A 12,843-nucleotide genomic window follows, 5' to 3' on the forward strand; every position below is an offset into this window, starting at 1 on the left:
GACATCACAATAACAAAGATAATCTAAAAATTTTATTAAAATAAATAAAATATAATTCATAAAAATATGAAACATAAAAATCTTATAATTATTTAAAATATTATAAACAAAAATTGAATTATATATTAAAAATAAAAATAAAAAATATATAAAAGTTAAGTATCTTTATTGTCTCATCTCAACAAAACAACCCATTTTTTCTATCATCATTCATCAATTATGTTTCAATCTAAATATATTTAATAAATTTGTATATTATTGATTATATATAGTCACTATAACATTTTTTTTTAATATTTACATTAAATTACATGGGTCGAGCCAGGTTAGGCTCGAACATTAAATGTTTAGGCTTAAATTCGACCCATATTTTAAATGGACCTAATTTATTTTGCCTAAGCTCATTTTTAGATCTATCCAAACCCTCCTAAATTTTGGACAAACAGCTCAACCTATGAACATATACAATATGCATTACAAGCAAAATTGAATTAACTTAAAAGAATGGAAATAAATTTGTTACATATGCTGGTAAAGAAATGGTGATTTAGTCCCGAAGTAGACCTTTCTTTACCCTAATTAGATGAATAAAAGAAGGTTTGCAAAAGTTACCATGGAGGAAAAACTCAGATAATTGCCGATACATTGCTTCAGTGAGATGAATCCCATCCCAATGTATGTAAGAATCTGGGTGTCGGCAAGTTTCGGCACCCGACATTCCACATAAAATTTTGAAGCTAAAGTTGAGAATTTTATTGCGGTGATGACCGCAACATGCTTTGAATGCATCTTCGAACCCAAATTTATTGAGGTTTCCAGTGATTACCTTGTATGCATCGAAGTAATCGGCGTACGAAATCGACACGTTTGCCCCTTTTCTTCTTCGAAAACCTTCCAACATGTCTTGGAGGTCGTGGTTGTGGGCTTTTGTTACTCTGTTGATTTTGGCGTTGCAGTTCATGTCGTCTTTCACGAAATGTCGGGACGATTTGGCGAATGGATAGCACCCTAATGGTGGTAGACCTTCGACTACAATGTATTTTGCACCACTATCCAACAATGTCTGCAACAAAATAAAGGAAATTCTGTCATTTCGAGTCGAGATCATTTATGGGTTTGGTTCATTTTGAACTTGAGTTATATTGAATTGTAAATTTTTTTTTATGGTCAAATCAAATTAGATTATATCTAGATTTAAGTTATAAAGTTAGAAATTTATTTTAGGGGTTAAAATTAGATTATAAAATTTTTAAGGGGATAGAATATAATTTTATCATTGTATAATTTTATTATTTTGAAAGTTTTAAAGGGATTAAATTGAAAAATTAAAAATATATGTTTTATGTTTAATTTTTTTAAAAAAATATATTAAAAATAAGTAATAAAAATAAAAAATGAGGTGAAGTGGGACGGGATAAAATCTTTTTGGGAGAGTAGATAGAGGGGTGAGGGATGGCCTTACCCCCTCCCCCTTAATTTTAAAAATTTGTACTTTGCCCCTCCTCAAATTTATGATTCATCTCTGGCTCCCTCCTAAAACGATTTTCTAATTTTGCCCATGAATGTATCCGATATCCATAAATGTGGTAATTAGTTTTCAAGATTACACATCTATGGTAGAAGAGTGGTGATAGTGGAGCAAAGTATGACAACTATAAAGTGGTGATAGATTTGACAACATCTATTCTTATCTCAGTCCATTATCACAAGATAGGATGATTCTGAATGTATCCAACATCAATAAAAATATTAGTAATCGGGTTTTAACATTCACGACAAACTAGAGTAGAAGTCATGAAATTATGTCAATGAATTTGACAATATTCATAATTGCTCCTATGCATCCTTATCCCCTAAATAGACTCACCGCAAGGAGTCTGGAGGTGTGAACCATAGCCATATCTTTTATCCACCGTAATGAAACTTTAGAGCGTAAAGCACGAACATAGTCATCAATGCCTATTTCTCCAACCCAAAAGAGGCTATTCTCCATATCTGCCTTGCAACTTTCATTGTTTTTTCCCTTACAAGCTATGTCCGAAACAAATTTGTTGTACCATTCTATTTGTGTTTGAAAACTATGGTAACCATCTTTCCACATTAGGGTGCTATTGATCTTATGTTGACTCAAAAACTCCTCCGTAAAAACCGTTGCCCCCGCCATCGCAAAGTTCACCCCCGAACTAAAGTTTGCGTTAACAGATTTATACGGTGGCAATGAAGATATATTAAGAGCATCACGAACGAAATCTATGAGCAACCAACCATTATTCGGTTTTTCTTGACCCTTTTTGAGATTTTTCGAACTGTCCAACAATTGAGCATTTCCGGTGTCTGTATATGAGTCTCCGAACGCGTAAATCTTGTTGAAGCAACCATTAGAGTTGGTTTTAGTGCTGTAGTGGCCTTTTATGTTGACAGAATTGAAATGTGAGGAAGAGGGATCTGTGGAAGGAAGGATTTTGAATTCTTTTATTGGGGTTACAACATGCAAAGCTATAGAGGAAAATGGTAAAGATATGAAGATAAAAGCAATAATCACATGAAAATGGTTTCTAAAAACCATTTTTGGGTGATTGAATTGAAGGGTCTTTTTTTTTTTTTTTTTTTTTGAGCTTTAAGGATTTGATTTTTTGTTTTTACACTTTAAAGATTCTTACCTGTATGCCAATGGAAATGTATGGACTAAAAACCATTTTCATGTGATTGAATTGTAGGGAATTTTTTTTGAGCTTTTAAGGTTTTGATTTTTTGTTTTTACACTTTTAAGAGTATTGCATGTATGCCATTGGAAATGTATGAACAACCTTTGTTTTAGGAAATGGTATGATTTAGGGAAATGTAAGAAATTATTTAGCGAAATTTAATCTAACATGTCTAAATATATAGCTAGGTTTTAACCAAAAAAGAAAAATCCACTTACTTGGCATGGTTAAATATATGATATTTGTTTAGATTGAGCCTTAACTCGACTAGTATGGATATTGTTGTCAATGCAAGAGGATGTGGGTTAAAGTGCGCTGAAATGCATTATTTTCCTATTCATGAATTCAGGAGGGACTTTGGATAGTTTTAGACATTATGTCAAAAAGAGAAAATATAATCTTCCATATATATTAATTTTTTATTCAATTCAATTATATCTTAGCTGATGTCAAAAAATTTGGTTTCAAGGCTAGATTTCATAAAACAAGTTATTTCTTTAGTGCTAGGCATATTATATACATGTTCAGCACTAGGTGCATCACATTAGTAGATCTCTAGAGTGTTGGGTGCATCCTTCCTTAAGTCTGTATCCGGTTAATAGAGACTATTACATTGATGCAATGTGGATAATACACGAATTGATATGAGATTGAGTTACGAATATGTCACGACTTGTATTGAAATTGAGACTTGAATAATGATATGAACTGAATTGTAATATTTAAAATCAAAAAGTAAAACTCAAAGGGTAAGTTAATATTCGAAACTTGAAATCAACCATGAAACTAGGGGAAAGCACTAAGGAAAAAAAATTGGTATGAGATAATAGTATAATGAATTAAGAGTATAATTACTTACTTATTATGTTACTTATATTGAATTCAAATTATATTAGACCATTGAGCTTGTTGCTTAATGTGCGGATTTATTTTGTTTTGGTGCGCATATGACATTTAGGTTTAATGGAGTTCTTGTTTTTTCAACAGCGTCCAAGGCTTTTCTCAACTCAATCCATGTTTGTTGTACTCTTTTGATTCCAGTAATGCATTGGCATGCACCTAGGAGTAATAATAGAAATTGAAATCTTATATGTTGATTTCTCGATAGATAATACGAATAGCTTTGTAATTTAAGTTAAATATTTATTCTAATCATGTTTGAATGTGTATAAGTGGTAATCTTGTCGAGGTTGAAATATGAAACAGGGATATCAATAGTTTCTTCCTTGTCAAGTAATCAAACTTGGTGGTTAAGTTTAATAAAGGTTGTAGTTTTGAACAAGAATTTTAGTCTTATGAATTATGTTTTTAATAAGTTAGGGGTTAAAACTGATGCATTTTGAGGTGATTTTCAGATCTAGGTAAATTTGTACCAAAACAAGAGGTCATACGGTATGTCCACTACTATAGTAACATAGATTTGTACTGATACATCCCAAGCAGAGCAAGATCCCTCTCTTGCTTTGAGCTGTTTTGACCCTCTAACACTCATACTTAGTCCTAATTTTCGATCACCTTTAAAATTCAATTTGATACTTCTTCTTTTATTTATTAATATTTAATTTAAATTTTCATGTATATATGCATGGAAGTATTTTGAGTTTTTTTTTTAAATAAATGCCATAAAAGAAAAGAACAAATCTTATATTTAAAATAACTAAAACCACGTTGAGGCCACTGTTTCCACCCACGGGATTCGCGTTATTTTCTACCAAATCGTATAATTTCAGTTTCATTCCTTACAGTTTACAGTTTACGCACTTAAGTCCTTATTTCAAATTTAATTTAAATTTTATGTTTTTAATTTATTAAAGTCATAATGTATACTTAATTAATTTGATTTATTTTTATTTTTTATCAAATTTTATGTTCGGATGCTATATTTGCTTATATTTTTTTTATGAATGTATGTTTTTTAATTTATCAGTCATACTGTATACTTAATTAATTTTATTTTTCTTTTTATTTTATGTCCAGATGCTATATTTGCTTATTTGTGTTGATATTTATTTTTTGATGAATGTATCCAAGAAGTCCCTTTATTTTGGGGATGTGATCAAATTAGTCCTATTATTAAATTAAGAAATTGAATCCCCATGCGGTTAAAAAGAATCAAATAAGATAAAATTGGAAGAGTTAACAACACTTTAATATATCACCAGACTTCAATCTTATATTTGGAATTTAAATGTCTTCAATCTTTTATCTTTGTATTGTGAAAATTATGAAGCACACACAAACTCACGACACCCAAAATCCAAATTGTTGAAACAGCAACAATGTCAATCACCTTTTCTTGAAATAAGAGCTGACAGTAAAGAAAGTTCAAGGACTTCATCTAAATAAAGCAATAAAGTTCAAGTTTTCATATTTTAGCCATTTAATTAATTAAAAAAGAAAAAAACAACAATCAAGTAAAACATCTACATAAAATAGTCAAATAATGATGGTTTGAAAATCGTAAATACAAAATTTCTAACAAAACTATTGTAAGAAAATAATACAATTTTCATATATTGGTTTTTAATTTGAAGCAAAAATGATCCCTTTTTGCTTTCATATGAGAAAACTCTATAATGCCTCGTCTTCTAAGCAAAGAAATATTACCTTATCTTGAACTATGATGTGATGATATGCCTGCATCTGGCTTTTTGGCGATTATGGCAACGTTCCTCGGGGATATTGCTGGATCGAAAATAGGTAACATTACTGATTCTAACACATCACCTTGTTCCTGGAGAAACAATAATCTATCCAGAAGAATAAGAGTTTCCAAGAGAGGCCCGAAAGCAGCACGAAGTGACCAGTAAATCCCAATAAGGCTCTGCATTCGTGCATCGAACAATTGATCAACATTTTGCGATAATCCTCTTTCCCTAACAAATATGCATATTATCAAAGCAATTCCAAAGTGGCCATTGTGATAATTAATTCTAAATCAAAATTTTTATATTAAAAAAGAATGAACTATTTGTGACTGTAGGTTAAATTTCAGACATACTCCAAAACGTAACAGTAATAAGTAGTTAAGAGAGACATACGACATAGGGTTCAACTTCCTTCCAAATGCCAAGGAAATTTATATCGTCGGAAGGCTTAAGCCCGAGACGACATAATCCAGACTGGCAAAATTTCTCGAAAAGTGAATACTTATAGGTAGACATAGTCGTTTCACATGTACTACCAGTATGCAAGGACATTTTAGTGAATAGGGCATCCACATCCGACCTTACGCCTGAAGTGTTACCTGCAGCATAAGGAAAAGTTGCAATATCTTATAAATAATTCAAATTTCCCAACCAATCTAATACATGTTGAGAAAAGAAATTGTCCCATGTTTTTTTCCCATGCAGGAACTTCACTAGGCAATTACCATAACCATGAAAAGAATGAAAAAAGAGATGGAGTGGAAGGTTATCAAAAGAGCCACAAACTAGTTGTCCTAAAACTTAACATTGTGTACCTGCTTCAGATTCCCCACTGTGTGTGACAGAGCAAGCCTCTTCCATATTACAAGCCATCTGAGGCAGATCAGAATAAGTACTTTCTTCAGCTTGCAGTTCAGACTTAATTATCTTCCTTTGCTGCTTACGGCGCAAAGCCTTCCCTTGGCGCCCAATTGAAGGACTTATTCCAACTTCAGGGAAATATTTATGCAAAACCTTCGGAAGTTATTGATAATTAGAATAACTAGTTGACATTGTGCAAGCAAAATAATGAAAACCCAACAATAAAATCAAGTATCCTGTACCATTTGAAAAGCAGCACGGAAAGCATGCAGCTCAAAATTGTGGAGACCGGCATCCTTTCCTAAACTTTTCCACCTTTCAGCACTCTAAATAAATTAGACATTATTACTCGCTCAATCTTTAAAAGATGACAAAGATAAACCAAAAGCAATATTAGTAAACTGAATAACTGATCACTTTTCTTGCGTAACCATACACTGTAAATCTACCAAGGCTCTAATTAGGCAGGCAGACTGTTACAATTCTTTCTGATAGCAGTCAAAAGAAAATTCAGCAATCAAAGAACTGCTTCATATCAAACTTTTATTTGCTTAGCTGTTTTAATAAGTAACATGTTCTTTATACATACCTGCATATCAGCTTATACTGGTTTAAGGTAATCTTAGCTTAATGGAAGGAAGAGGAAAAATAAAACTGCTAGCATTTGCCATTTGCTAATATTTCTTGTAAGAGTACAAGGAAAGCAAGATCCACATATACCTGACAAGCAAGATCGCGAGAACTTTTTCCAAGAGATAAGTTAACACTTTTTACACCACAACTCATTGGAAAACCATATTGAATTCGAGCATTTGCAAACCCTTCTTCAGATAGTAAGTTGTAGCAACAGCCAATGCTAATAACTGCTCTAACTTCTTCACACTCTAAAAGGGTCCTGATCAATTACATAAACATTCTATTAGATCAAGTACTAATTGAATAATGACACAATACTCAAATATATGAATACATAATCCAGCATTGCATCTAAACAGAAATCAACATCAAATTACAGAGTGCAACATGTGGGTATGAGAACTTGAAAAAATATGAAATCAAATACAACCGATATGCGTAAGGACCAGCATTTTGCTCATCTCCTTGAATTTCTCTTTCAAGAAACTTAAAATCCACCAAACACCCTCATGTCACTATTTCCTTTTCATTGCTGACACTTTAGTCTTTCTTTCCCATTGTTCCATTCCATGAATATTTCCCAATGTCATGATCATATAAAAAATATAGCTTATGAAAATTGCATCACCATGTTTTCGTCTTGCAATAACACTCAATGTCAGGATCATATAAAAACTTGAGCGCCATGCTAGTTGTTCATTCCTCCTCCCTTAGCCGTTTCTAATACCACCCATTGACTTGTAGCATTACCTTCATATACACACAAATAACATCTTAAAAGGTCTTCTGTAATGGGTAATGGTTCTGGTGATCCCACCTAGAACAAAAGGCTCCATAAGATCAACCAATGACTAACAATGTCATATATGGAGTATTGATGGAGAAACAACAGCAGCAGCCCTTAAAATGTCAAGAATAGCCTTTGTCAAACTTGAGAAATAGTCCAACTCATCCCACCATCATTAACAATGCATTCTACTGCCTTGTTGTATCCTATAAATCACTGTATCTATAATCATATTCTCAAGTGCATTAGTTACTATTTTTAAACATTTTGCCATGGCAGCATTAGATGCTATCCTTGAAACAACTTTTTTTTTCAGCCATCATCCTTTAACCAACTTCAATGTCTCATGTGAATTATTTGACCATTGAAGGTTTGAAGCAAAGTTGTGAACAACCAGAAAAGTAACAACAATGTTTGGAACTTCTTTTTTTTTTTTTAAATTTTATTTTTTGATAGTGTCACAGTCATAGATTATATACAAGTCAACTTCTCAAGTCTCAACTCTACCCAGAAAAAAATGATCTTTTATCCTTTAGTGTAAAAAAGTATATTTTATTGCCATGTCTTGTTATACCCATATACTAAATTTGTAGCAATTCTGTGTAGCTGTGACTGTGTCGTATTGCACCTGTATTGTGTGTCCATGTCTGTGCTTCCTAGTCAATCTCTTAAATTTTTGCATACAAATTCAATATTTAGACTTAAGTTAGCCTCTATAATTATTATCAATCATCCTAATAGGAAGGCTAGGGAAAATAATAGCTTACAAGCATATTTAGACACTTACTTGAGCATTGTTACTGAGAGATCTCCACAAGCATGAAGGCCAGCCAGAACCAAGGAACTCCCTCTGCCTGCCAAACCAAGTTCAAGATCTTGCTCAATCGATTTTGGCTGCTCAACATCACCTTTATGCGACGACATGGTGGTCAAGGATTTCAATGTTTCTAGGGACATTATGTTACATGTAATTGTTTGAGGCACATTTAATCTCTGGTTTCCTGATCTAACAGAAAAACGTGCATTCTGTCAACAAGTGCAAGGCTTGTAAAAGTAGTGTTTCAATTAACTTAGAAGCATAATTGTGACAAATAAATCCACGCTGATATTAGAAGATAAATTGGAATTGGGAAAAAAAAAGCAGTTATATACAAAACTTTCTCAAATTTTTTGTTTGTTCAGACAACAAATATCATTGTCAGAACTACAGAGTTTGTTAATGACCAATAAAAAAGAGTGAATAAAGTCATAACATTCAATTTACACAATAGAACAAATTAACTCCAGGTATTTAGTTGGGAATTTTTTTCTTAAAGGTAGTCACTCATATAATCTAGCCATCAAAATGAGAAACATGCACAAGTTTATGTAGCCATCTTTGAAGGTAGCACAAATTAGTCTTTATAATAAAATATAAACCCCCAAGAAGATATGATAAAGGAATTTAGCTCCCTAACATACCCAAATTTCCGCATCTGAGCCATGTAATGTTTCTTGATTCGCTCTGCACGTGCATTTGTAACCTTTCCATGATGGGAACATGCATCTATCGCAACTACAGAAAGCTGGTGCTCGAAGGCAAGGACTTGTGCAAGATAACCCTAAAAAATCATGTTAATCAGGAGAAAGAACCAGATCTATAGTCTCAAGTGAAGTAAACAACAATATGAAAAAATATTAGGGAACAAAGTGGTTGTGCAAGATACCCCTAGAAAGTCATGTTAATCAGAAGAAAGCATTGTTCTGAAGGAACAGACGTAACAAATATCCAAATACTACATTGTCAAACTCAAAATATCCTAAAACATCTTTTCCAGTGCACATCAACTAAACATTATTGAAGCAGCATTTAGACGTATATATGAAGTAAAAGCAGCCGATGTGTGTAAGAATGACTAATGGGCAAAAGCAGCCGATGTAGGCTGCAGGTTGAAGAAAAGAGTCTTTTGTTGCTCCCGGAGACAACAAAAGGATGCAGATTCTAATGGGAGGTCCAAAACTAAGGATGTGAAGTTTCAAGTAATATGATGCTCGGAAGCATCAGTAATTGAGTTGCACATGAAGGCAACACCTTGTCAAGTTGGTTGAGTGAAAAGCTATTGCCAAAGGATTAAGTGAGATTGATGTCACCTCAGAGCAAGTATGGACTTTGAAAAGGAAATCATAGATATTTTGCCTTGCCTTGAAGTTTGGAGAGGCTTTGTCAAAGGCTTGAGATTCATCAAGATAAAAGACTTGGGACCACCAAAATAGTTGTCACACAAAATCTTGTGCAGATATGACTATGGCAGGAGGTTCGGTAAATGCAACAGTGAGACTAAGTGCCAACAAGTAAGGAATGGGAATGCTGCAATAGGTCATGGTTAAGTTGCTAAGTTACAGGGAGAAAAAGACATCACGAATCAAGAACTCCCAACCCTACCCTCTTTGACCAAAACATGAATACAACAGGCAACATAATAATTGCATCAAGAGTGATGCCCATCACAAAACTGTCCCATTCAGGACGCTAATAAACCTATTGCAGTGTAGACCTCATCCATTAAGTCCAATTTGATTAAACAAAACAGGTCAAATCAGTTTTGATGCATTTTTTGTAGGTTGTATCAATTAATTGTTAGATTCCGAGTTGTGGTAAGCTCGACTAAATTAAACAGCCCCAAATTCAGCATTATTCAAATAGAAAGTATAAAAGGGAAACTTGGGGAAGGGGAGGATTAAAGAGTGGAATGTACACCTGACCAGCACCAACATCTATTACTGCATCAGCTCTCACAGCACTCGCAACAGAACTAACAATATCAGAAAGAACTTCCACCTGTTCACCACAAAAATAAAGCAACTTCGTATATCCACTTTTGTGCAGCACATGCCACATAGGGACATCATTGTTTATGGGAAAAAGAGATGACTTCAATTCCAAAATTGAACATAATAACTACCTCATGTTTCTTCTTTAAGTTCATCCCTTGAGCAAGAACGCTATTCAGTGATGTTGGCTGAAAGTTGGGAAATACCTACAACAAACCAGCATGATTTGTATCTTTAGAAAAAAAAACTCCTACCACACACTTATTAGAGAATAAAATGAATTATTCTACTTTCATAAAGAACAATTATGCAGCCTACAGTTTATTGATTTGCTCATTTCTTCATCAACATGATTTTGCATTTTAACCTTTTCAATTCCCATGTCGTATCAACCTTTTTTTTTTTCATAATAATAGAAAAACAAATACCAAAAACGCAATCACAAAACTTTTTTAAAGAAAGTCAAGAAACTCACCTTTTTCAAGTCCGCTTGTTCGCGAGGATAAACAAGAGATTTCAAAGTAAGAATGAACTCCTTAAGCGAAGTAGGCCAATGATCCTACCATAAAAAATAATTAGATACAATTAATTATTAAAATTTATCATGAACAAAAATCATAATAAAAAAGGTGGTTTAATTAAGAATTGCATCCTTTACATTATGAAAACTAAGAATTTAGTTCTTTTACTCTAATTTGTCAGAATTTGCTCCTTTTAGTTTACGAAAACTGATACGTTAATCCAATTGGCTAGAAGTGTATAAACTTGCAATTACATCACTGACTAGAAAATTAGCAGTTCAGCAACTTATGTGCTCGGAATTAGCAAAAATCAATGTAAAGGAACTGAATATACAACAAATTAGCAAAAATCAGCGGTTCAAGTTCATATGTTTACTAACAATTGTACTATCTCATTTCTCATAAAGTATAAGGACCAAATTCTGACAAATTAAAGGGATTAGTTTCGCAGTTTTTATAAACTAAAAGGATGAAATTCATAATTAGACAAAAAGAAATAAATTCACCTGGACAATTCCAGAAGGAATAAGGAGAAGACTTTCAACAGATTCATTACTAAGACATTGAAGCCAGTCTTCATCAACAGCTTCCCATAGCCTATCCTGAAATAAGTAACATTAATTAATTAATTTAATTAATTAAAATTTGAAAAAATATAAAGGAACTTTCATATATATTTCAGCTAACCTTGAAGAAATTGACAACGTGAGCATTGATTAAGAAAGAGAAAGGTTTAATGAAATCAGCAATGGCTTTAATCCATTCCAAGGTTTCAGCTGCAGTATCGCATGAATACTTGCACTGCTTCGCCATTTCTCAATTCTCACACTTCCACAGCTCTTTTCGAAATTTCTGCGTTTAGGGTTTGGGGACATTCCTCAGCCCGGTTTATTGAAATCTGCAAATGGCTTTGATCCGTTCCCCAATGCTCCACTTTTGGGCCAACACGGTTTATGATAGGTACTAGGAAAATAAAAGTAAAAAGACGGTAAAACTTAAAAATTACTGTGAAGAGTTTGTATTAAGAGTCTAATTGTATTATTTTTTCTATTTAAAAAATAATAAATTAGGATTTGTATGTTAGGCTATTAAAATATTTATCTACTTTTACTATTAAAATTTAGTCATTATACGTTAGCATGATGTACTATTAAAATATTCATCTATTTATACAGTTAAAATTAGGCTTTGATCTAAGGTATAGAGATTAATTTGTCCTTTTTTTTTAATAGAAGGGCAAAATATAATTTGACTTATAATATAGAGTCCTCCATGATATTTTTATCAAATAAAAGTATTTGATAGTGGGGTATGGCATTTCAATTGTCCCGACACCAATCTCGATCCCACGTCCTCCTACATTAACAACAATGCACATACCAGTCGAACTAAAACTCAATAGACTAATCCCTATATTTTTAAAATAAAATTAGGTTGATAAAATTGATAATGGTGTTAATCAATATCATCCAAAATACCAACATGATATTGACAATGATAACTACAACATAATAAAATAATGATTTTTTTAATATGATGTAGATTTTTGTAGTTAATTTACCTAAATGATTTAAAAAAATAAATACTGAAATAAGTTGTCAGCTGGATTATATACAAAAATGATATGTGTTTTTCGGTCGCGCCTATCTGACAGGCACAACCACTTTTTTATATTATTTTTTTACTTTAAATAAAATATTATTATTTTATTTTTCAAAATATTTAAATATATATACAGGTCAAAATACAGGTTAAAAATACCCAATATCAGTCGCGCCTGTCAGATAGGCACCATTGGTCGCGCCTGACAGGTAAGCGCCACTGCTCCCCCTGTGCCCCTCTGCCTCGCACAGCCCCCTGCACTCCTTTGCCCC

At 32.7% G+C, this 12,843-nt stretch overlaps 2 protein-coding genes across 5 annotated transcripts; both read right to left on the reverse strand.

Moving 5' to 3' along the window:
• Positions 1 to 247: 247 nt before the first annotated feature.
• On the reverse strand, positions 248 to 2,694 carry LOC105792787 (GDSL esterase/lipase At3g48460). Its single transcript, XM_012621570.2, has 2 exons — positions 1,868 to 2,694; positions 248 to 1,063 (listed from the first exon to the last, which is right to left on the reverse strand). The coding sequence occupies exons 1-2, from the start codon at positions 2,564 to 2,566 to the stop codon at positions 548 to 550; spliced, it is 1,215 nt and encodes a 404-aa protein (XP_012477024.1). The 5' UTR covers positions 2,567 to 2,694; the 3' UTR covers positions 248 to 547.
• A 2,421-nt stretch (positions 2,695 to 5,115) lies between these two features.
• LOC105792788 (uncharacterized) lies at positions 5,116 to 11,906 on the reverse strand. 4 transcript variants are annotated; one of them, XM_052635299.1, is made up of 12 exons: positions 11,657 to 11,906; positions 11,476 to 11,571; positions 10,924 to 11,007; positions 10,580 to 10,654; positions 10,375 to 10,455; positions 9,099 to 9,238; positions 8,425 to 8,643; positions 6,935 to 7,109; positions 6,457 to 6,540; positions 6,169 to 6,367; positions 5,890 to 5,952; positions 5,116 to 5,581 (listed from the first exon to the last, which is right to left on the reverse strand). In XM_052635299.1, the coding sequence occupies exons 1-12, from the start codon at positions 11,780 to 11,782 to the stop codon at positions 5,421 to 5,423; spliced, it is 1,503 nt and encodes a 500-aa protein (XP_052491259.1). In that variant the 5' UTR covers positions 11,783 to 11,906; the 3' UTR covers positions 5,116 to 5,420. The 4 variants fall into 4 exon arrangements, with proteins under 4 accessions (XP_052491259.1, XP_012477025.1, XP_052491260.1 ...); XM_012621571.2 differs by having other exon boundaries at positions 5,116 to 5,529; positions 5,747 to 5,952; positions 11,657 to 11,905; XM_052635300.1 differs by having other exon boundaries at positions 5,316 to 5,529.
• Positions 11,907 to 12,843: the final 937 nt, after the last annotated feature.

Source organism: Gossypium raimondii, chromosome 8 (assembly GCF_025698545.1).
Source record: "Gossypium raimondii isolate GPD5lz chromosome 8, ASM2569854v1, whole genome shotgun sequence".
NCBI lineage: Eukaryota > Viridiplantae > Streptophyta > Magnoliopsida > Malvales > Malvaceae > Gossypium > Gossypium raimondii.